The sequence below is a fragment of the Pelophylax lessonae genome, assembly GCF_965119305.1.
Source record: "Pelophylax lessonae genome assembly, chromosome: 6".
Lineage (NCBI taxonomy): Eukaryota > Metazoa > Chordata > Amphibia > Anura > Ranidae > Pelophylax > Pelophylax lessonae.
This window is the reverse complement of record NC_138773.1, coordinates 12,408,979-12,435,377: the sequence shown is the minus strand read 5'-3', so window position 1 is coordinate 12,435,377 and position 26,399 is coordinate 12,408,979. Positions and strand designations below refer to the sequence as shown.

Genomic DNA, 26,399 nt, shown 5'->3' with positions numbered 1-26,399 from the left:
GCAGTGGTGACTTTTTATTTCTCTTCACCAGGAATCCTTTAGGCATGTCTGTGGCAGAAGTGATGCAGCCTTTTTACGGGGCATCAGAGCAGCCTAGGGGGCAATTGCCCCCCTGCCCCCTGGCCCAGTCCTCCCCTGGCTAGCCCACAGAATTACCAGTTGCACACCACTAAATGGATAACATCATCATAGACAGTATATATCATTCAGCAGTGTCATCAAAATGGCACAACTAAAACCTAAAGTTAGGGGGTGGTGCTGTAGGTAAAAAAAGTTGACCCAGAAGGGAGCCACATGTTCCAGTAGGACAATATGCTGTAGCTGTTCTTCCTCTATAAATCCCATGTGGAAAAAAGTACAGTAACTGCTGACGCAAGGACAATGTATATATATATATATATATATATATATATATATATATATATATACACAGTATCTCACAAAAGTGAGTACACCCCTCACATTTTTGTAAATATTTTATTCTATCTTTTCATGTGACAACACTGAAGAAATGACACTTTAATACAATGTAAAGTAGTGAGTGTACAGCTTGTATAACAGTGTAAATTTGCTGTCCCCTCAAAATAACCCAACACACAGCCATTAATGTCTAAACCGCTGGCAACAAAAGTGAGTACACCCCTAAGTGAAAATGTTCAATTTGTGCCCAATTAGCCATTTTCCCTCCCCCGGTGTCATGTGATTCATTAGTGTTACAAGGTCTCAGGTGTAAATGGGGAGCAGGTGTGTTAAATTTGGTGTTATCGCTCTCACTCTCTCATACTGGTCACTGGAAGTTCAACATGGCACCTCATGGCAAAGAACTCTCTGAGGATCTGAAAAAATAATTGTTGCTCTACATAAAGATGGGCTAGGCTATAAGAAGATTGCCAAGACCCTGAAACTGAGCTTCAGCACGGTGGACAAGACCATACAACAGTTTAACAGGACAGGTTCCACTTAGAACAGGCCTCACCATAGTCGACCAAAGAAGTTGAGTGCACGTGTTCAGCATTATATCTAGAGGTTGTCTTTGGGAAATAGATGTATGAGTGCTGCCAGCATTTCTGCAGAGGTTGAAGGGGTGGGGGGTCAGCCTGTCAGTGCTCAGACCATACGCCGCACACTGCATCAAATTGGTCTGCCTGGCTGTCACCCCAGAAGGAAGCCTCTTCTAAAGATGATGCACAAGAAAGCCTGCAGACAGTTTTCTTAAGACAAGCAGACTAAGGACATGGATTACTGGAACCATCTCCTGTGGTCTGATGAGACCAAGATAAACTTATTTGGTTCAGATGGTGTCAGGCGTGTGTGGCGGCAACCAGGTGAGGAGTACAAAGACAAGCGTGTCTTACCTACAGACAAGCATGGTGGTGGGAGTGTCATGGTCTGGGGCTGCATGAGTGCTGCCGGCACTGGGGAGCTGCAGCTCATTGAGGGAACCAAGAATGAGGGAACCAAGAATGCCAACATGTACTGTGACATACTGAAGCAGAGCATGATCTCCTCCCTTTGGAGACTGGGTCGCAGGGCAGTATTCCAACATGATAACGACCCCAAACACACCTCCAAGATGACCACTGCCTTGCTAAAAAAGCTGAGGGTAAAGGTGATGGACTGGCCAAGCATGTCTCCAGACCTAAACCTTAAGCCCCGTACACACGTAGCGATTGTCGGCCGTAAATATTCGGCCGACGACCGATCGGCCGATTGTCGGCTTGTTAGTATGATGCTTCCGACAGCCGACAGCGCATTTTCGGCCGAACAGAATCTGTCGTGCAGGCATTAAAATTTTTGTTGGCCAACACCAGAACGGCCGATTGTTCGCCAGTCAGTACAGATTTCGGCCGACAAACAGCCGATTAGCAAGACTGGCCATGCTCAGAAAAGAAAAAACACAAGGAAAGTTAACCATCACATGACATCACTTCTGCAGTCGGCTGTTGTTGGCCGACAAAATTCGTGTGCAGTCTTTTGCAGTTTTCAACAGACACGACAGCCCTGGACAAAAGACGGCCGATCGTTCGGCCGACGATCAGTATGTGTGTACGGGGCTTTATTGAGCATCTGTGGGTCATCCTCAAACGGAAGGTGGAGGAGCAACCTGTGAAGCTCTGGTGAACTCCATGCCCAAGAGGGTTAAGGCAGTGCTGAAAAATAATGGTGGCCACAAAAAATATTAGCACTTTGGGCCCAATTTGGACATTGTCACTTAGGGGTGTACTCACTTTTTTTGCCAGCGGTTTAGACATTAATGGCTGTGTGTTGAGTTATTTTGAGGGGACAGCAAATTTACACTGTTATACAAGCTGTACACTCACTACTTTACATTGTAGCAAAGTGTCATTTCTTCAGTGTTGTCACATGAAAAGATAGAATAAAATATTTACAAAATGTGAGGGGTGTACTCACTTTTGTGAGATACTGTATATGAAAATGATGGTGTCAGGATGGCAGGTGGAGCCTGACTAATAGAGAGAACTCTCACCTGATGAAAGGCCACAGTAGCAGAGCTGGATGCCGGATGGACACTGAGGTAAGTACTCTGATAAGGACACAGATTCACCTGAGGTGCGGAGTCTAATGCCCCATACACACGTGCAGATTATCTGAAGACTTTTGTCTGCAGACTTACCAAAACCATATAATATGAGGTCAAACCTAAACACTTTCAATTTGTATGCAATCCGGCAGGCCCTTGCACTACATAGAAAAGGTAAGTCTGCAGACAAAAGTCTGCAGATAATCTGCACGTGTGTATGGGGCATAAGTGTTAGCTGGTTTTCACCAGAGCCCCTAGTGGTGGGGATGGACTACGCTGCAAGCTAACACCAGGTCGCGGTCCCCAGGATCACCCAGCCAAAGCAGAGTGCAGATTCCGGTCCAGAAGCGGAGAAGCAGACAAGGGATAACCAAAAGAGTAGTCAGGTGAGCCAAAGGTCAGGGCGGGCAGCAGGTAGAAAGGTCAAGAGGAAGCCGGGTCAAACAATCATGAACACAAGGAAGAGCTGAAGATAACACAGCAATTACCTGGAGTGACTGCTGTGTTTAAATAGGCCATTTTGGCGCCAAATTAGTAGCCTCTAACTATTCTAAGGTAGCCTCGAACTATTCTGAGGTAGCCTCCAACTGTTGTAAGATAGCCTCTAACTATTGTAAGGTAGCCTCGAACTGTTGTAAGGTAGCCTCTAGCTATTCAAGGCACCTCTTCGTACGCGCATGCGCATAGGCATTCGCCGGTTTGCGGCGCCAGTGCGCTTGCGCATGGCAGTGGATCCCTGACAGATGGAGACTATGATTTATAAAATACACACATGGAAAAAAAAATATGTAGGCTAAAATATTCTTTTTAATCACCAATGTGAATTGGAAAGATTACTGGCAATTAAAAATGTAACCACTCTCTATGGTCCATGTGGTGGAATAATCCTAACTGTACAATAAAAGATTGATAAATGCTGTTGTGCCTCATAATACACAGTGCCTGGATCCTCCTGTTATTTCCTGTATTACAACATTTTCTCCCTCCTCGTATCCCCTGTAGAGAGGTTGGGGTGACTCCCTGTCTGTGACATTGTCAGTTGCTACATGTTATTGCCTTCCTTTCCAGGAATTGTTATATACTGTAAGTGTCACAATAAGATGTACGCATATATACCTTGTATCTTTTTAAAAATTCTTAAAAAAAAAAAAAAAAATTGAAAAAAAACATAAAATAAAAAATAAAAAGTCCAATCCCTTTAAACACTTCAGCCCGGAAAGTTTACCCCTTCATGACACGGCCATTTTTTGCAATTCCACACTGCATTCATTTGATTGACAATTGCGCTTGTCGTGCAAAGCTGTATCCAAAAACCCCAAAAAAAAAAAAATTGATGTCCTTTTTTTTCCCCTCACAAACAGAGCTTTCTTTTGGTGGTATTTGATCACCTGTTCAGTTTTTATTTTTGGCGCTATAAACAAAAAAAGAGCGACAATTTTGAAAAAAAAAAACAACATAAATAAAACATATCCAATAAAAAGATATAAAAAAAATCAAAAATCTTCATAAATTTAGCCAATACGTATTCTGCTACATGTTTTTCGTAAAAAAAAAAAAAAAAAATCCCAGTCAGCGTCTATTGATTGGTTTGCGCAAAAGTTATAGCGTCTACAAACGATGGGATATATTTATGGAATTTTTATTATATTTTTTTTTTGTTCACTAGTAATGGCGGCGATCAGCAATTTTTGCGATATTGCCACAGACAAACCGGACACTGACACTTTTGGCACTTTTGTTGGGGACCAGTGACACTAATATAGTGACAGGTGCTAAAAAAAATATGCACTGTCACTGTACTAATGACACTGGCAGGGAAGGGGTTAACATCAGGGGTGATCAAAGGGTTAAATGTGTTCCCTAGGAGTGCTTTCTAACTGTGTGGGGAAAGACAGAGATCCGTGTTCCTGCTTAGCAGAAACACAAGATCTCCATATTCCCCTTTCACAGAATGACGATCTGCCTTGTTTACATACAAGACCGCTGTTCTGCCTCTCTCGGGAACGTTTGCGGGGTGCCAGCGAACATCGGGTCTTTACATGTGCCCCAATGTAAATCCATCGTCAATAACGACGCCCACCGACCCGGAAAATTTAAAAAGTGCAAAAAAGCTTTGCTTCCTGAGAGGCTACCCGCTATCTTTGGCTTTGACAGCTCTTATATAGGCAAGGGGTGGGGCCACCCAGTTATGTCACTCAGTGGCACCGCCCCCTCTAGCTGTCATAAGGGGCCACATCACCAGGTAATTGAGCCGGCCGGCCCCGCCCCTTACCTACATAAGGGCTTATGGCGAGTAGCCTTTCAGGAGGCAAAGCGTTTTTTGCAATTTGTCTATTTTTCGGGTCAGCGGGTGTCGTGAGTGACGATGGATTTGCATCGGGGGGACACAATTTTATTTTTTATTTTTAATAAAGGACTTCTTTGTTACACTTTTTTGGTGAATGGGTAGGGGTACGATGTACCCGATATCCATTCACATGGTGGGAGGGGGGGCAGGATCTGGGGGCCCCCTTGTTAAAGGGGGTTTCCAGATTCCGTTAAGCCCCCCCACCCGCAGACCCCTACAACCACAGTTCAGGGTTGTCAGGAAGAGGCTCTTGTCCCCATCAACTTGGGAATAAGGTGCTTTGGGGGACTCGAACACACAGCCCAACTCTACTGGCAAATTACATTTTATTGACAGCTTTTGTATTGAAGGGTCTGATATGTATTTTGGGGGACCTTTGGAGGGATTGTGTGCTGTTTTTTTTTTATTTTATTTTTTTTATTTCTAAGAAGCTGGCAATAAAATGATTTTGCTGGCAATTAAAACTGTATCATTTTTATTTTCTTTTTAAATGTCAGTCCTGAGTTGATGGGTGAATTGAGCGATTTTCTTTTCTGCACCCCATGGCTGCAGGAAATAAATTTGCATCATCTATTGCTTTACATATTCTTTTACACAGGGCTCAAAATTTAAAGTCCTGAGCTACTAGCCAGGCCTTAAGGGTTACTCGCCACCAGTTGCCCCACCCAACCCCTACCATGCCCCGCCCCTAATCCCGCCCCTAAACACGCCCTCATAAATTATCTCAAAATTACACTGTTAAATGTTTTTGAATTAATGCAGAAGTTACAAAAATAGATTTTAATAACAATGTTTTCAGTGCCCATCAGTGCAGCCTCATCAGTGCCCATCAAGGGTCTGGAGGGTGGGGGGCTGAAGAGCACTGGGGGGGGCTAAAGGGGGGGCTGAAGAGCACTAAGGGGCTGGAGGGGGGCTGAAGAGCGCTGGGGGGGCTGAGAGCACTAAGGGGCTGGAGGAGTGGGCTGAAGAGCACTGGGGGGCTGAGAGCACTAAGGGGCTGGAGGAGTGGGCTGAAGAGCACTGGGGGGGAGCTGGAGGGGTGGACTGAAGATCACTGGGGGGACTGAAGATCACTGGGGGGACTGGAGGGGTGGACTGAAGAGCACTAAGGGGCTGGAGGGGTGGGCTGAAGAGCACTGGGGGGGCTGGAGGGGTGGGCTGAAGAGCACTGGGGGGGGCTGGAGGGGTGGGCTGAAGAGCACTAAGGGGCTTGAGGGGTGGGCTGAAGAGCACTAAGGGGCTTGAGGGGTGGGCTGAAGAGCACTAAGGGGCTTGAGGGGTGGGCTGAAGAGCACTGGGGGGGCTGGAGGGATGGGCTGAAGAGCACTGGGGGGGGCTGGAGGGATGGGCTGAAGAGCACTGGGGGGGCTGGAGGGATGGGCTGAAGAGCACTGGGGGGGCTGGAGGGATGGGCTGAAGAGCACTGGGGGGGGCTGGAGGGATGGGCTGAAGAGCACTGGGGGGGCTGGAGGGATGGGCTGAAGAGCACTGGGGGGGGCTGGAGGGATGGGCTGAAGAGCACTGGGGGGGCTGGAGGGATGGGCTGAAGAGCACTGGGGGGGCTGGAGAGGTGGGCTGAAAAGCACTGGGGGGCTGGAGAGGTGGGCTGAAAAGCACTGGGGGGACTGGAGGGGTGGACTGAAGATCACTGGGGGGACTGGAGGGGTGGACTGAAGATCACTGGGGGGACTGGAGGGGTGGACTGAAGAGCACTAAGGGGCTGGAGGGGTGGGCTGAAGAGCACTGGGGGGGGGGGCTGGAGGGGTGGACTGAAGAGCACTGGGGGGGCTGGAGGGGTGGGCTGAAGAGCACTGGGGGGGGGGCTGGAGGGGTGGGCTGAAGAGCACTGGGGGGGCTGGAGGGGTGGACTGAAGAGCACTGGGGGGGCTGGAGGGGTGGACTGAAGATCACTGGAGGGGTGGGCTGAAGAGCACTGGGGGGCTGGAGGGGTGGGCTGAAGAGCACTGGGAGGGCTGGAGGGGTGGGCTGAAGAGCACTGGGGGGGCTGGAGGGGTGGACTGAAGAGCACTGGGGGGGCTGGAGGGGTGGACTGAAGAGCACTGGGGGGCTGGAGGGGTGGGCTGAAGAGCACTAAGGGGCTGGAGGGGTGGGCGGAAGAGCACTGGGGGGGGGGCTGGAGGGGTGGACTGAAGAGCACTGGGGGGGCTGGAGGGGTGGGCTGAAGAGCACTGGGGGGGCTGGAGGGGTGGACTGAAGAGCACTGGGGGGGCTGGAGGGGGGGCTGAAGAGCACTGGGAGGGCTGAAGAGGGAGGGGCTGTACAGCACTGGGGGGCCAGCAAAAGAAAAAAAGAAGTTGGATAGGAGGAGCGGTGGGGCGGCTGCATATAGAGGAATTGATCTTTGCATATTCCTCCTGCAGCTGCTCAATGCCTGCAGAGAGGAGAATCAGGCATCCAGCTGGAAAGATCAATTCCTCTATATGCAGCCGCCCCACCGCTCCTCCTATCCAGTCACACAGGGAGGCTGCTAAATCCTTGGACACTCACCTTCTTCCAGCACCCGTGAGCAGCGCAGCACAGACCGAGGGAGCAGCTGCCTTCACAGGAGATGATCGGCGCGAGTACAGGTGTAGCTCTGGGAGATCGATTTTCACGCCGGCTTGACACCCCCCCATCGGTATGCGGCCGGATAATGTCAGAGCGGCGGATCATCCCGCTGTAATAGCTTCAATTGTAATTGCCGGGCGCTCGGTGACATACACAGTCCCGCCTCCTAGCCCGGCTCCTTTGATAGACGTCACACGTCCTGGTTGGCCAGGTGTTCTGTCTATCAAAGAAGCCGGGCTAGGAGGAGGGACTGTGTGTGTCAGCGAACGCCCCGCAATTACAATTGAAGCTATTACAGCGGGATGATCCGCCGCTCTGACATTATCCGGCTTTCCTCTCCTCTCTTCCCCAGAGCTCGCCCAACAGAATTTTCCACTCGCAAAATGCGACCAGGCGAGTGGAAAATTTGAGGGCTGCTTTTACATATTGGTTGTCATTATGATCAAACGCATCAAGGATAGACCAAGACTTCTACACAGGTCTTATTTTACTGAAAGAGTAGTTGATGCTTGGAATAGACTTCCAGCAGAGGTAGTCAGTCATTCAACAATGGGAACAAACATGCTTGGGATAAACCTAGGTGCAGGAAAAAAAAAATAAAAAATTAAATTAAATGTAAAAATAATAATAATTAGTATCAGTTACACTGTTTTAAAGTGAATTTAAAAGTTTTGCTCTGGTTTTGATCAGCTTGCAGAAGTGGTTGTACCAGGATGATGGGTGCAGCTGCAGGCATCAATCCGGGTACCGTTTTTTAGAGCCAGCGGTCGGCTTTCAAGAGATAACAGCCGATGCGGTTCAGCAGCCGCTTGGCTGTTATCCCAACGAGCGGGAAGGGACGTCCCCCTTCCCGGCTCCCGTCCCACCGGGAGACCCTACTGACCAGCCGGCACGACCAATGGCTGGTTGGAGTCTCAAACAAAGCCGGATTCGGCTTTAATCGGATCTCAGATGTAGTAACCTGGAAGCGACGTCACAACGTCACTTCCGGGTTACTCGGCTGCTAACGGCGCCAATTTAAAAAAAAAAAAAACTGTCAGTATTCAAAAATGCTGATTTAGGCATTTTGAATACTTTGAAGTGCAGTGAAGGGGTTAGGGGTCTTTTAGACCCCCGATACTGTACCTCCATAAAGAGTACCTGTCACTGCCTATTACTGTCACAAGGGATGTTTACATTGCTTGTGACAGCAATAAAAGTGATCAGATTTTTTAAAAAATTTTTTCTAAAAACAGTGCTAAAAATAAAAAAAATTAATTAAATAAATAGGAAAAAAAAATTTAAAGCAAAAAATATTGATTTTTGAAGCATGACATGTTGGGTATCTATCTACTCGGCATAATATTATCTTTCACATTATAGAAAAAAATTGGCCTAACTTTACTGTTTTTATTTCTTAATTTAAAAAAAGTGTATTTTTTTCCAAAAAAGACGCAACGATCTCCATTTTATTCTCTAGGGTCTCTGCTAAATATATATATATATGTATGTATATGTATGGGGGTTCTAAGTAATTTTCTAGCAAAAAATACTGACTTTAACTTGTAAACAACAATTGTCAGTAATAGACTCAGGTCCTTAAATGGATAAGGAATATTGTTAAAAATAAAAAAATAAAATAAATAGGAAAAAAAAACTATTTTAAGCTCGCGCACCAAAGAACACGCATACGTAAGTCGTGCCCGCAAATGAAAACAGCATTTTAACCACACATGTGAGGTATCGCCGTATCACCGCGATCACCAGAGTGAGAGCAATAATTCTAAAAAAAGATCTCCTCTGTAATTCTAAACTGGTAACCGTTAAAATTTTTTAAAGCGTCGCCTATGGAGGATTTAAGTCCGGAAGTTTGTTGCCATTCGATGAGTGTGCGCAATTTGAAACCGTAACGTGTTGGATATCTATTTACTCAGCGTAACATCATCTTTCACAATATACAAAAAAATTGGGCTAACTTTTTTGTTTAGTTTTTTTAACCACTTGCTGACTGAGAGAATCGCCATACCAATACGTTGCTCCTCGGGAGCGAATATGGGGGCATGCAAGGGGAAGCTGATCTGCACGGCCTGTGGCTGCGATCGCTCCCCAGGAAAACAGAAGGGCGGTCTGCTGGTGTAAACATGGCAGACACTTGTTCTGTCAGTTATCATCACAGGGCTCCTGTGTTCCTCCTATTTAGGAACGCAGGTCCCTGTGTTCCCTGTTAGAAAACACCCCCTGGGTTCAGATTTAACCCTTTGATCACCCCTGAGCTAACCCCTTCCCTGCCAGTGTCATTATTACAGTAACAGTGCATATTTTTAGCACTGATTACTGTAGTAATGTCACTGGTCCCCCCAAAAGTGAAAAAAATGTCAGTTAGGGGTCCGATCTGTACGCCGCAATGTCGCAGTCCCACTAAAAATCGCTGATCGCCACCATTACTAGTAAAAATAAATATATAAAAATTACATAACTTTTTCCCCTAGTTTGTAACTTTTGCGCAAACCAACCAAAATACGCTTATTGGGATTTTTTTTTACCAAAAATATGTAGCAGAATACAAATTGGCCTGAAATGATGAAAAAATTTGATTTTTTTTTTTTTTTGGTGGGGGGGGGGGGGGATGTTATATAGTAGAAAGTGAAAATATTATTTTTTTTTTATCAGAATTGTCGCTTTTTTTTTTTTTTTTTATAGTGCAAAAACTAAAAATCGCACAGGTGATCAAATACCACTAAAAGAAAGCTCTATTTGCGGGAAAAAAGGACATACATTTTATTTGGGTATGGCATTGCACGACCGCGCAATTGTCAGCTAAAGTAACGCAGTGTCAAATTGCGAAAAAATGTCCTTGTCATTAAGGGGGTAAAACCTTCTGGTCCAGAAGTGGTTAAATGCAGTAAAATGTATTATTTATTTTTTTTAATTGCATTTGAAAGACCGTTGCGCAAATACCGCGTGACAAAAAATATTGCAACGACTGCCATTTTATTCTCCAGAGCCTTTGCTAATAAATATATATATATATATAATGTTTGGGGGTTCTAAGTAATTTTCTAGCAAAAAATACTGATTTTGACTTGTAAAAAACATGTCAGAAATTGGCCTGGTCCTTAAGTGGTTAAGGTGCAAAAAATACATCTGGGAAATCTGGAGTGAAATGAGACATTTTCTGGCTGGTTGAGCAGGAGAAGAAGACTTGGGAATGGGAAGAGAAATTTTACACCTTCCTATGTGATCTGACAACACAAAAGCTCCGGACAAATCCTCTCTGGGCACCATTCTTTCCAACATTGTGTGCTCTTCCTATTTCTGGTACAGAGGTCACATGACTTGATGATGTCAAAGCTCAGCCCAGTCACGTGGTTCATGAGGTCATCTGTGCTCCTGGTTGGAGGGGGCTGCTTGCTGAGAGGTTCTACAACTCAGCATGAGGATTCCACAACTTCTCTGTCATTGTATAGGAAGTCACATTGCTATTTTGTATCACTATCACACAGTAACAGTACTTAGTTATACATTGTAACTATTTTTCAGATTGGCCTTTGTTTGTAAATACTGTAAGTGGGAGATGTAACAATGTAACATTTCATTATAAACAGGATGCTGATATTATGATTCTGATGTTCAAAAATGGTAAAAATAATGTTAAAAAAAAAAAAAAAAATGAAACTCCCTATGACTAAATGATATTGTATTGCTATAATTATCAACCTTAAGTAACCACTTAAGGACCGGGCATATTTCTGACACTTGTTTACAAGTTAAAGTCAGTATTTTTTGCTAGAGAATTACTTAGAACCCCCAAACATTATATATATATATATATATATATATATACATATAACCCTAGAGAATAAAATGGAGATCGTTGCAATACTTTATGTCACACTGTGTTTGCGCAGCGGTCTTACAAACACAACTTTTTTGGAAAAAATACACTTTTTTGAATTAAAAAATAAAAACAGTAAAGTTAGCCCAATTTTCTATAATGTGAAAGATAATATTACACCGAGTAAATAGATACCCATGCTTCAAAATTGCGCACACACGTGGAATGGCGACAAACATTGCTACTTAAAAATCTCCATAGGCGACAATTTAAACATTTCTACAGTTTATCAGTTTAGAGTTACAGAGGAGGCGGCCCGGAAGTGGTTAACATTTACAGCAACCAGCTTTCATTGCCCTGACCCTTCTACACTGAAATCCAGTTGGTTGTTTTCACTGGACCCAGTTTACATACAGTGCCTTGCGAAAGTATTCGGCCCCCTTGAACTTTGCGACCTTTTGCCACATTTCATGTTTTTTATTTGTTAAAAAAGTTTGAAATATCAAATAAATTTCGTTCCACTTCATGATTGTGTCCCACTTGTTGTTGATTCTTCACAAAAAATTACAGTTTTATATCTTTATGTTTGAAGCCTGAAATGTGGCAAAAGGTTGCAAAGTTCAAGGGGGCCGAATACTTTCGCAAGGCACTGTATTATTGATGTACAGTACTTTGTTTTAATAAATTACAGAATGGACAGGAATTATGTTTACTGGTCGTGGAACTACAAGTCCCAGCAATTTTATATTGTGAGGAAACATGGTATGTGTTTTAAAAGGAAAGGTCTGTCATGTCTAATATATTATTGAAAAAAACAAAGATTGTGTGCAAGAAAACTGCACCAAACCCCTCCTGGACTAGGAAGACAGACCAAAATTGTAAAAAGACTTGCTTTATTAAATTGTAAAAAAATATATAGAAAAATATACAAACATTAAATGCTGGGATTTGTTGTCCCCTAAAAATGTATGAATTGCAGAGTTTATTTACTATTTATTCATTACAGGAAGGTATATAGCACCATGAAATTACACAGCACTTTACATATATATCGTACATTCACATCAGTCCCTGTCCTCAAACAAATTTAAACATTTTGCATTCATCTGATTTTCAAAGGCTGGAGCAAAAAAAAAAAAAAATAGAAGATTCTTTGGATGAACAGTTTGGTTGAATCTCTTGATTAAAGCGAGGGATTGTATTGCATGCTTGGGCTGCGACTCCATTTTTTCTAATCAGTCTCTGAGGTTATCTGTGATAACACCGGCATTATCAACAAATTTTACCACAGTAAAAAAAGAAATAAATATAATAATAATAATTATTATTAATATTAGTATTTTTTATATCATCACATACATTAAACAGCAGTTAAATGTAATTGTAATTGTTTTTTGTTTTCTCTGTATTTTTTTTTTTTTGCAGGATAATTATTCTTCTGTAGGAGATTTTCAATTAAAAAGAGAAGATAACATGAATATTAACCATTAATCAAAATTGAGCATAACAAAAGTGCATTCATCTGATTTTCAAAGATTGGAGCGAAAAATAAAAAATAAAAAAAATAGATTCTTCGGATGACCAGTTATTTTGAACCTCTTGATTAAAGCGGGGAATTGTATTGTATGCTTGGGCTGCAACTCCATTTTTTCTAATCAGTCCCTTGAGGACTGTGGTGTAATAACATCTGCATTATCATCTAATTTTGCCACAGTAAAATAAAATAAAATAAATATAATAATTATTATTATTATTAGTATTATTAATATTATCACATACATTAAACAGTAGTTAAATGTAATTTAATTGTTTTTGTTGTTTTCTATGTCTGTATTTTATTTTTTTTTTGCAGGATAATTATTCTTCTGTAGGAAATTTTCACTTAAACAAAGAGCAGATATTGTGATTATTAAACAATAATCAAATTCAGCATAACAAAAAAAAAAAAATATATATTTTTTTAAAATAAATGAGTTAGGGAACGCATGAAGTGAAGAGATTGTTTCTTCAATGGGAATAAATTGTTTTTGGAAAGTAGATCTATTCTTAATAATCAGATTTCCTATGGTATGCTGCTATGGATAGGCACCAGGAAAAGAAAATTACGGTAAGTATGATACAATTTTCTGTTACTTTGTAAATGTAATGTAATTCATTCCTACTTCTTTCTATTGTAACTATGTAACATTGCACTGTTACTGATAATGCAGCCCTGTATGTAGTTCTCCTTGTACAGTGCTGTGCAAACCCAAGACAAATACTACAACAAGAAAACTACTACTAATACTACTATTCATTCTACTACTAATAATAGCTGTCAGCAGTGACATTGTAGACACACTGGATTGTAGCTCTGTGCTGCAGGCAGGAAGGGGTTAAGGCGGGACTGATGGGCGGGTTTGGAGGGTGTAATACAGAGGAGGGGGGGGGGGGTGTAGTCTGTATTGCACACATGCTGAGGACAGGATTACAGAGCTGCAGCTAACATGACATAGCAGATAATGAGAGGCACCTCACACCCAACACAAGAAGGAGGGGTACCGGCTTATCACCATTGCCCACACTGGGCATATCTGTATCCAGGGCTCAGCACATGGAGGAAACCCCCAGGAGGTGACCCCTGCCAACGCTGACCTTCACAGGGAGCTGCAGACATGATGAGAGTCTCCCCGTGTGTCCCTCACCTGCTGGGGGGTGGTAGGTACAGAGCTTGGCAGAGCTACAGGAAGGCTGGCTTTACAGTGTGCTGTTCTTTCAGGACTAGTGACCAGTGGGTGCCCTCTGGGACAACAGCCAAGCCTGGCCGATATATGCCAACCCAGACCCTTACCCTGCCTGCCCAGTATGTTCTCAGTAGGACTCTAGGACCCTCTAGGACCTCTACCTTGTTTGGTCAGTATGTTCCCTACAGGACCTCTACCTTGCTTGGCCAGTATGTGCCCTCCAGGACCTCCAACTTGCCTGGCCAGTATGTGCCCTCTAGGACCTCCAACCTGTCTGACCAATATGTGCTCTCCAGGACCTCCAACCTGTCTGACCAATATGTGCCCTCCAGGACTTCCAACTTGCCTGGCCAGTATGTGCCCTCCAGGACCACCACCTTGCTTGCCCAGAGGACCCTCACCCAGTTTACTCCTTGGTCAGCTTCTCATTTAACCAACCACAGGTGGTACAGCACATCACCCTCCAGCCAAGTAGGACAGGACTCTGAGCCCAGGGGGGAGAAGGACTCAATAAAAGGGAGAAAGAGCCTGGCCTCTGAGGATGTCAGGAGGCTGCTGGCCTTGGCCCAACCAGAGAAATGGAGGTTATCAGGTATTATGGATCTGATTATCTGTATTGTATGTCTGTTTTGTATAGAAATCAGAATCAGCACCCTGTTAAACTGGTTGAGTACCTGTCATTGTACTGCACACAGGTCAATATTTACTATTGGCTGAGAGAGTCTAACATGCCTGTTCCTGTTTTTAAAATTGACATAGTTTTGACTTCTTAACTGAGCGGAAAATGTTTTACAAAATTCTAATAAGTGAATCGACTTACAATTCAGGAAAATGTTCAAATTACTAATCATTCTAACGGCATAGGTGTGTCTGGGTTTGTCCAATCTGCAGAGAATTGAAGCATGATTGGCCGGTTTCTAAATTGTATGATCTTCTGCAGACCAGACACATACATGTGTTGTATGTTCAACAGATTCCAGAATCATCAAATCCCAATTCACTTTTATCTACAAATTCATTTTATTTATTTTTGTTCCAGATTTTTTTTTTCAGTTCTGATTCGGATCCCATGTCCTGCCCTACAACTCTGATTGCTTTATTCTGTTGATATGTGATACAATGTATTCAATTTCTCTGTATTGTTTATGTGCAACATTAGCACAAATAGTCAACGGGATGCAATGAAGATACAAGACATTTAGCAGAATGCAAATCTTCTGTAACTGACCTTTTGGGGCCTGTTCACACCAAAACATGCGGGAAATCTGCGTTCCAAGTGTGCGTTCAAAATGCACTGCATTAGCAATCTGCAGCGGGTATCAGTGTTATGACACCCCAAACGCAGGTCACTTATGCGAGGTGTTTGCCTGCACTGGATTGCATGGTACAGTAGTACCATGCAATCTGGTTGCTGTGCACTTTTTAAAGTAGTGCATGCACTACTTTTGGTGCAGTCTGGCGTTCTTTCATCCCTTTTAAATGAATAGGCTGATATCGCACTGCACCCGGATCGCATGTGAATCCCACAGGAATGCACAGCGTGTTCCTGTGCAATTCATGGTGTGATCCAGCCCCTAACCTTGGAGGAGCACTTGAAATAATTTCTAGGTCTCAGGTAGCCCCCTGGTAATATTTATAAGGCAATATTCATCTCAGTACAATTTGACCTAATGGTGCGGTTCAGCGTGTTTTTCGTGCATTCCCGCATGTAGGGTAGACCATTCATATCAATGGACTGCCTTCCCTGCAGGAAACGTGGGGAAATCAATCCCTGACCCTTTTGTAAAATTGCTGTGGCACCATGCAGTTTTGACGCATACAAAAACATGCATGTTTGCCGATGCGTGTGTCACGTACCTGAAGATGGAGCCTGACGTGGATAGGAAGGTGATCTCTTACACCTCTGGCATGGTACCCATGATAATGTAAACACAGAGGCCTGGAGTGGTAGAGGTCCTGTAGGGAACATAGGGGGTCTGTGTGTCACAGGTGAGGGGGTCTGCCTGTCGCGGGTGCGGGGTGTCTGTATCTCCCAGCCCAGGGGGTCTGTATCCCAGGTGAGTGGTCTACGTGTCCCAGGCAAACAGCCTGTTGTGCCAGTTAAGGGGCCTAAGTGTCCCAGGTGAGGTGTATATTAGGCCTCACGCACACCGGATGTTATCAAAACGTCAGTAAAAAGCTGTAGCTGTAGAAGGCGTTTTTCAGCGTTTTTTTAGCCTTTTTTCAGGTGTAGCATTTTTTTTTTAGCTTTTTTTTTTTTTAGCAAAACTATACTCCCACAAAAGCTTCTGGCTCAAAAGCTTTGATAAACACAAAATAGCCAAATTTTTACAGCTGAAAAACACCTCTTAAAACCCTCTAGTTCTGGGTTTTTTTTCCAGCCAGAAAAGCCCCCTGCCAAAAACTGCTAATAACAGCCTGTGTGTACATGGAGACATAGGTGAACATGTTGGGGAGTTTACTAGCTGCAGAAAAAAACGTCTGACGCCAAAAACCGCCAATGTAAAAACATCCCGTGTGCATGAGGCCTAATTCCTGGTTCACACTTCTGCGATGCGGGAATGTTTTCCGAATATGCAGCATATTCCCCCATCATATCCGCACCCCTGGCAGTCCACACTGCCATATGCGATACGCAGGGGGTGTCAATTAAAAGTTAACAACATCCCCAGTTGAGATCGCATATCGCAGTGCGATCTGCAAGTTCGTACAGAATCGAATCGCACTAGTGTGAACCACCATGCGATCCAATTCTGCTGCGGATCAAAAAAAGGATCATGTGCGTGTTTAGTGCGATTGCGGTGCAAATTCAGCCATACAAACTGTATGGCTGAAATTTGCACCGCACAGAGATCGCATGTAATTTAGGAGCAGTGCGCTCCGAATTACATGCGATCTCTGTGATCGCACTTATGTGATCCGGCCCTAAAGTGTCAGGTCTGTGTCCCAGGTGAGGTGTATATAAAGTGTGAGGTCTGTGTCCCAGGTGAGGTGTATATAAAGTGTGAGGTCTGTGTCCCAGGTGAGGTGTATATAAAGTGTGAGGTCTGTGTCCCAGGTGAGGTGTATATAAAGTGTGAGGTCTGTGCCCCAGGTGAGGTGTATATAAAGTGTGAGGTCTGAGTCCCAGGTGAGGTGTATAGAAAGTGTGAGCTCTGTGTCCCAGGTGAGGTGTATATAAAGTGTGAGGTCTGTGTCCCAGGTGAGGTGTATAGAAAGTGTGAGGTCTGTGCCCCAGGTGAGGTGTATATAAAGTGTGAGGTCTGTGCCCCAGGTGAGGTGTATATAAAGTGTGAGGTCTGTGTCCCAGGTGAGGTGTATATAAAGTGTGAGGTCTGTGTCCCAGGTGAGGTGTATATAAAGTGTGAGGTCTGTGTCCTAGGTGAGGTGTATATAAAGTGTGAGCTCTGTGTCCCAGGTGAGGTGTATATAAAGTGTGAGGTCTGTGTCCCAGGTGAGGTGTATATAAAGTGTGAGGTCTGTGATCCAGGTGAGGTGTATATAAAGTGTGAGGTCTGTGTCCCAGGTGAGGTGTATATAAAGTGTGAGGTCTGTGATCCAGGTGAGGTGTATATAAAGTGTGAGGTCTGTGTCCCAGGTGAGGTGTATAGAAAGAGTGAGGTCTGTGTCCCAGGTGAGGTGTATAGAAAGTGTGAGGTCTGTGCCCCAGGTGAGGTGTATATAAAGTGTGAGGTCTGTGTCCCAGGTGAGGTGTATAGAAAGAGTGAGGTCTGTGTCCCAGGTGAGGTGTATAGAAAGTGTGAGGTCTGTGCCCCAGGTGAGGTGTATATAAAGTGTGAGGTCTGTGTCCTAGGTGAGGTGTATATAAAGTGTGAGGTCTGTGTCCTAGGTGAGGTGTATATAAAGTGTGAGGTCTGTGTCCCAGGTGAGGTGTATAGAAAGAGTGAGGTCTGTGTCCCAGGTGAGGTGTATAGAAAGTGTGAGGTCTGTGCCCCAGGTGAGGTGTATATAAAGTGTGAGGTCTGTGTCCTAGGTGAGGTGTATATAAAGTGTGAGGTCTGTGTCCCAGGTGAGGTGTATATAAAGTGTGAGGTCTGTGTCCCAGGTGAGGTGTATATAAAGTGTGGTGTCTGTGTCCCAGGTGAGGTGTATATAAAGGGTGAGGTCTGTGCCCCAGGTGAGGAGTATATAAAGTGTGAGGTCTGTGCCCCAGGTGAGGTGTATATAAAGTGTGAGGTCTGTGTCCTAGGTGAGGTGTATATATAGTGTGAGGTCTGTGCCCCAGGTGAGGAGTATATAAAGTGTGAGGTCTGTGCCCCAGGTGAGGTGTATATAAAGTGTGAGGTCTGTGCCCCAGGTGAGGTGTATAGAAAGTGTGAGGTCTGTGTCCTAGGTTTGGGACCTGTGTATCAGATGAGAGGACTGTGTCCTAAGTGAGCAGTCTGTTGCTCATTGATTTGCTCAGTAATTATTCTGCTTTCTCTAACAAGAGTCTCCAGAGAGGAAATGAAGACTCGGGGGAGCGGAGAGAAGGAATAATTGGATCTGTACATCTGCTCTCCATGTGCACTGTTCTTCCTCAAGAATCAGATACCATATACAGCTAGAGAAATTAATCACCCCCCCCCAGTATCCTATGACTAGACCACTTGACCTCATTTCCTGGCTTCACCCACCTTCTACTATCACATGGGTGTCCTGACCACTCTGACCTTCCCTTTACATGAATTCAATGGAATATTCATTATTGGTGGAGTGTCTGTTGAGGTGGGTAGGATGAGGTGTGTGTGACAATCTGGGGAAAGTGATGTTGGTGTGCTCCCTGTGCTGAGCTGGCATTGGGTCTTCACATCTTCTGGGGAAAGCACACAACTGTTTTCTGAAAATCCAAGCTGCCTGGCTGTCATGCCAATCCTCTCCCATCAATATAGTGTCATTACTGACCCAGAACAAATTTTGTGACCAGGAAAAGTTATAGAAAATTCTAATCAGTACACTCAGGGTTAATTATTTATTTAAAAAAAAAAAAAAACTGAAAGTTGAAAGGATTAAAAGAGGTGCATGGAAGCCAACCAGCCCCCAGTCTGATGTACTCACCCTCCAGTCTGATGTACTCACCCTCCAGTCTGCCACCAACCAAGTAGACCTGTCTCATGATATAAAGAACAGGGGTTTAGTTGACACGCATTTGCAAACACATGTGTAACTGCAGGGCCACTACACAGCACCCTGTGTATCCTGCAGTCCTAACACTTTCTATTTTGAGTGTCTCCACAATGGAAGCACATGGCTGCTAATGGATGGATGGGAGACAGGTGAAAGGGAGGCAGCCCAAACCTCCCTCAACCCGCTCCCATCTATGACTGATCTAATATATCAAAAATCTAATAGTGAAGTTGTAGCGATGGTACAAACTGGAAAGGACCAGCTGAGAAGCACCTCCATCCCCTGGCAGATGCAGTATAAAACACAGATTGGGACTTTATATGAGGCATTGGCCTGTAAAGCACAGCGCCTCCATCCCTAATTTCATCAAATATTTGGGACTTTACATGAGACAAGCAGGTCCTGCTATTGGTCTCCATCCCTGTATATGAAAAACTGAGGTCAAATCAGGTCTACTTGGTTGGCGGCAGACTGGAGGGTGAGTACATCAGACTGGGGGGGGGGGGGGGGGGGGCTTCCATACACCTCTTTTAATCCTTTTCAACTTTCAGTTTTTCTGATACAGAGATGGAGACGCCGGGCATTACCTGCTGGTGTCTCACTTAAAGTCCCAAATAGCCTATATTTTTCACACAATTATTATTTTTTTTCTCTGATTGGTTTCTCCCTAAAAATACATTTTTATTATCTCAATAGTGAAGGTACTTTCCAGTGCTAGGAGAGGTATGGATGTATTAGGAGTTCTACTGATATCATACACAGAGAACGCTCATTATCTATATACTGTATATTCATCACACACCACTAGGGTCATCATCCAGGGACATCTCTGCTTACCGGGGATTGTTGTTGATTTCTTTGGGGCTTTCCATCTTCATCCACAGAGTAACCAGATTTACCCTACAGCTGAGCCTATGCTGACTGTAGGGACTATAGAGTGTAAGCTCCTGTGGTGCAAAGACTGACACTACGGTATAAGTCAGATCTATAACAATGTTCAATAATAAAAGTGTGTGACTGTGAGGTGACATTAGAGTGTAAGCTCCTCCAGTACAGAGACTGATGTAACTGGCTCAGTGTTCTCTGTACAGCACTGCGGTATATGTCAGAGCTATATATATGAATAATAATAATAGTGTGTGACTGTGGAGGGACTTTAGAGTGTAAGCTCCTCTGGTACAGAGACTGATGCGACTGGCTCAGTGATCTCTGTACAGCGCTGCGGTATATGTCAGAGCTATATATATGAATAATAATAATAGTGTGTGACTGTGGGAGGACATTAGAGTGTAAGCTCCTCTGGTACAGAGACTGATGTGACTGGCTCAGTGATCTCTGTACAGCACTGTGGTATATGTCAGAGCTATATATATATATATGCTCCTCATATGGATAGTTAGTTCCATACACTCTACACAGCTCTACCTTGGATGTCTGATGGGCTCAGTGTCGGGGGTGGGGAAGGTCTTATCTCTGAAGTCCAGGTTGGATTTGGCAATACTGAAGAAACTGCTTTGTGCAACTTTCACCAACTGCAAGCTTTGCACAACCAGCCAGAGCCGGGAGCTGTGTAGAGTGAAGATGAGATGTCTGGAGCTCTTCTATCAGATATAACCTTTGTAGCTTGGTGTGTCCCTGTTTTTAGATCTATCAGGCTAAGAAAAAAAAAAAAACTTCTTATCTTCACAATCCAGCAGAGTAGGAAGAAGCTAAAGCTGACCATACATGGATTGAAATTGGATTGGTTCAGCAGGAAGCGGCTGAGTTTCAATTTGTGTATGAACAATTGGATAGAAAAATTGGGGTTTCAATTGGTGCCAAAACATGTGTGTGTGTGTGTATATATATATATATTTGAGGGGACAGTAAATTTACACTGTTATACAAGCTGTACACTCACTACTTTACATTGTAGCAAAGTCTCATTTCTTCAGTGTTGTCCGGGGTTTGTTGTTGATTTCTTTGATAGAAAAGATAGAATAAAACGTTTACAAAAATGTCAGGGGTGTACTTACTTTTGTGAGATACTGTGTGTATAAGTGTGTGTGTGTATATATATATATATAAATTCTGCACTTACGCATAGGGGGACGCGTGATTAGTCACAGCAGAAGTCAATAAGCCGGTACCAGCCAATGGATGACCACCGGCACCCAATGATCAAGGAGAGACCATACAGAGCTCCGTCCTAGCAGCGGGGATGTGCTGGGTTTTGTTTCCCTGCAAATCAGGGAATAAAATCCAGTTCATCCTGTAGTAAAACCACAACATTAGTAAACACAAATAGCACAGGTTAGGCACACAGCTAACCCTTTGAGAGCCCTAGATGTTTAACCCCTTCCCAGCCAGTGTCATTAGTACAGTGACAGTGCATATTTTTAGCACTGATCATTGTATTAGTGTCACTGGTTCCCAAAAAGAGGTAAAAGTGTCAGATCAGCCGCCGCAATATCGCAACCTCACTTTAAGTCACTGATCGACATCATTAGTAGTATAAAAATAAATAAAAATTCCAGTATATATCCCATAGCTTGTAAACGCTATAACTTTTACACAAAGCAATCACTGTACGCTTATTGGGATCTTTTTTTTTTCTTTTTTTTACAGAAAATATGTAGCCGAATTCATATTTCAATTTATGAAGAAATTAGATTTTTTTTTTTTTACTGGATATGTTTTATAGCAGAAAGTAAAAAATAAATAAATAATACAAAATAATAAAAAAAAAAAAAACATGTATGTATGTATGTATGTATGTATGTATATATATATATATATATATATATATATATATATATATATATATATATATATATATATATATATATATATATATATATATATATATATATATATATATATATATATAATTTTTTTTTTTTTATTTTGCAAAATTGTCGTTTTTTTTGTTTTATAGCAAAAAAACCCCAAAACACTGGTTATCAAGTAACCCCCCCCCCCCCCCCCACAAGAAAGCTCTATTTGTGAAAAAAAAATTACTTAAATTTCACTTATGTACAGTGTCGCACGAAAAATGCCCTGGTCAAATATTACCCTCTTGGCGCCTCCTGGCCCTTTAAGAGGTTTAGGGGCAGGGCTTTATGATCATATGACGGCTGTGATTGGGTGATTGGCTGTCAAAGCGGTCACATGATCGGAAAGCTCCTGATTGCTACTTTACGTTAACCGCCAGTAACTGTGATGGGAGCATGCGGGGCGCGCGCTCTCGGCACTGCTGTATTCACACCAATCCACGCAAATATGCCGAGAGGCCACATATTTTGTGCAGCCGGCACCAAAGTGTTAAAAAAAAAAAAAAGTTTTAGCTATACATTCCTGTTATTAAATCCCAATGTGTACGTGGTGGTGAGGTGACACATGACCGGTGAGAATTCTTAATCTCCTCTATGAACTGGATCACATGGGAGTAGAGGAGAATTCCAGCTCTATAAGTGTCTTCAGATTAATGTTCTACATGGAGTGGTGTAGTATTTGGTCTGAAGTCATTCAAAGATCCTTTTGTGTTCAGGTCACTGCGCCCTCGGAAGTCTCCTCCACCCCGGAGTCACAATGTTCCTTTAACCACTTAAAAACCAGCCCTACTTCTGACATTTGTTTTTTACAAGTTTAAATCAGTATTTTTTGCTAGAAAATTACTTAGAACCCCCAAACATTATATATATTTTTTAGCAGAGACCCTAGAGAATAAAATGGAGATCATTGCAATACTTTGTCACACTGTATTTGCGCAGTGGTCTTACAAGCGCAATTTTTGAAGGAAAAAAAAAACACTTTTTTGAATTAAAAAATAAAAAATCAGTTACTTTAGCCCAATTTTTTTCTATAGCGTGAAAGATAAAGTTATGTCGAGTAAATAGATACCCAACATGTCATGCTTTAAAATTGCGCACGTTCGTGGAATGGCGACAAACTTTGGTACTTCAAAATCTCCACAGGCGACGATTTAAACATTTCTACAGGTTACAAGTTTAGAGTTACAGAGAAGGTCTAGGGCTACAATTATTGCTCTCTCTCTCTAACGATCGCGGCGATACCTCACATGTGTGGTTTGAACACTGTTTACATTTGCGGGCGCGGCTTACGTATGCATTCACTTCTTCACGTGAGCACGGAGGGATAGGGAGCTTTAGATTTTTTTTTTTTTTTCTTATTTATTTTATTTATTTTTACACTGTCCCTTTAAAATTTATTTTTTGATCACTTTTTTGCTGTCACAAGGAACATGGTATTTTTTTGGCCGGATCTTGGATCTATAACACCCCAAATCCCTTCTTTTGCACTTCAAAGCATTTAAAAAGCATTTCAAATTATCATTTTTTTCTTATTTGTTTTATTTCATTTATTTTTACACTGTCCCTTTTAAAATGTATTTTTGATTACTTTTTGTGCTGTCACAAGGAACATGGTATTTTTTTTTGGCGGGATCTGGGATCAATAACACCCCAAGTCCCTTCTTTTGCACTTCAAAACATTTAAAATGCCAAGTTTGGCTGTTTTGAATACTGACATTTTTTTTAAATCTGGCGCGACTTATTGCTCTCGCTCTAACAATCGTGCCGATACCTCACATGTGTGGTTTGAACACCGTTTACATACGTGGGCGGGACTTGCGCATGCGCTAGCTTTTGCGCGCAAGCTCACAGGGACATGCGCTTTACTTTTTTATTTTATTTATTTTTCTTATTTAGTATACTTTTATTTTTTTATTTTTACACTGTTCCTTTTTAAAAAAAAAATCAGCGGCTTGCCTGAGTCTCCCATCCCACTGGGAGACCCGAGTGACCAGCCGACACTTCCGCAGGCTGGCTGGAGACTCAAACATCGGCTTCGCATTGGACACAACGGAAGACAGATCATTGTAAGGGGTCGGTCTTGGTACCATGTGATCACTAGGACCAATTATGTGTCGGCTGTGCACAATGGCTTACATTTATAGCCATTCATTGTGTACTACTGTGATCTCTCTGATTGGTACAGGGGCCAGTCACAGCAGACCTGTTCCATGTGATAGATGTGGCCAATCACAGCAGACCTGTAGCATGTGATAGATGTGCCAATCACAGCTATCACAATAGTGACCGTGGCACATAAATCGATTCCATTTATAAAAAATTATTGCTTATAACAGTGATCAGATCATCACTGTAAAAAGCAATCATAGTGATAAAAAAAAATCCTGATCACCTCCCTAGACCAATATAGTGTTGCTATGGTGACATTGTATTGCTTTGGTTACAGTATGTGAAAAAAAAGAAAAAAAAGAAAAATTAGTTACAGTAAAAAAAGATTGTTAAAAATTTAACAAAAAAAGAAATATATTCTTTTTTTTTTTTTTACCTACTGTCACCAGTCAGTATCCCTCATCACCACAATACCAGTTATTTTATGACACTGTACTGCTCTGGTCACAGTATGTATAAGAAATTTGTAAAAAAAAAAAAAAAGTTACAGAAAAAAAGATTTAAAAAAAAAAAAATTGAACGAAAAAAATGTATTGCTTTAACATACTCTCACTAGTCAGTATCTATGATCAGAACCACAACAGTCATATGATGTCGCTGAACTGGTCAAGTCACAGTATGCAAAAAATTGTATTATAAAAATTTACTGTAAAAAATGATTTTTAATAATTGAACAAAAAAAAAGTATTACTATTTTTTTATCATACTGTCACCAGTCAGTATCCATGATCACCACCACCACCACACCAGTTATATGATGCTGAATTTCTCTGATCACAGTATGTAAAAAAAAAAAATTGTCACAGTAAAAAAATTTTTTTTAAAAATTGAACAAAAAAAAAATGTATTTTTTTTTTTTTTTTCTTTTTCTAAAACATACTGTCACCAGTCAGTGTCCCTGATCACTACCACAACAGTCATATGATGATATGACAGTGTGTAAAAAAAATAATGAAAAAAAATTAATTGCATTAAAAAAAAAAAAAGATTTTTAAAAATTGAACTATATATATATATATATATATATATATATATATATATATATATATATATATATATATATATATGTATGTGTGTGTATATATATATATATATATGTGTGTATATATATATATATATATATATATATATATATGTATTTTTTACATACTATCACTAGTCAGTAGCCAAGATCACCACCACGCCAATCATATGATGCTGAACTGCTCTGGTTACAGTATGTGAAAAAACATGTAAAAAAAAAATTGTTGCAGTGAAAAAAAAAAAAAGATTTTTAAAAATTTAACAAAAAAGGCATTACTATTTTTTATTTTTCTTTTTTTAAACATACTGTCACCAGTCAGTGTCCCTGATCACTACCACACCAGTCATAGGATGTTGCTGAATTGCTCTGGTTACAGTATGTAAAAAAAATTGTGAAAAAAAAATAATTGCAGTAAAAAAAGATTTTTAAAAATGGAACAAAAAACTTTAAACATACGGTCACCAGTCAGTGTCCCTGATCACTACCATACCAGTCATATGATGGCGCTGTACTACACTGGTGACAGTAAAATCTGGCTCTGTTTGGCTTGAGTTCTTTATTTAAAGCTGGAAGCTGCATTTCTTCTTCTCGGATCTTTCTACATAATCACAGCGGACATTTTTAAATCAAGGTGCAGCATGGGAGACCAATCTCTTCTTGCATTCACAGTTCCTGTGTTTGACCAGTCTGTGTGGTTGTGGGATGTAGAAAATGCCTGTAGATATCATACACTCCTGGTTGGATTTTATTTGTGGGAGGCAAAAGCGTACCTGCTGGAAATGCAAACCAGGACCCCAGTGCTGCAAGATAGCAGTGCCAATCACCTAGACCCCATGCTATTTATATAGAGCCAAAGGCTGCTGGAATAACCTGAAATATTATGGAGGTGGCAATGTTGGTCCATGTTCCTAGCAGTACCAGTCTGTTCTATGATAAGTAATGGCAGGGCTTTTTTTCAGCGGGGACGCGGGGGAATGCAGTTCCCGCACCTCCAGCACTAAATGTATATAAAAGCAAGGGATGTGCTGGAGGGTCCATTGATGCTGTCTGCTATTTTTGTGTGAGGGTCTATTATTGCTTGTGGGGGATCTATTGTTGCTGGGGTGGGGTCTATTTTTACTGGGGGAGTATTTTGTTGTGTGAGTAATCTATTGTTGCTTGGATGGGGGGGGGTCTACGGTTTCTGGGGGAATCTAGTGTTCCTGGAGGGACCTAATGTTGCTGGGTTGGTGTCCATTGTTGCTGGGGGAGTCTATTGTTGTGTGAGTGATC

The 26,399-nt window shown here is 42.4% G+C and overlaps 1 protein-coding gene across 1 annotated transcript in view; it reads left to right on the top strand.

Annotated features, from left to right (window-relative positions):
• Positions 1 to 13,722: 13,722 nt before the first annotated feature.
• The window catches only part of ABCB10 (ATP binding cassette subfamily B member 10), a 37,884-nt gene continuing 25,207 nt past the window's right edge, over positions 13,723 to 26,399 (top strand). Inside the window, exon 1 of the mRNA XM_082260678.1 lies at positions 13,723 to 14,586. Within this exon, the coding sequence (XP_082116804.1) occupies positions 13,926 to 14,586 (661 nt within the window). The 5' untranslated portion in view covers positions 13,723 to 13,925. The remainder of the gene's footprint in view (positions 14,587 to 26,399) is intronic.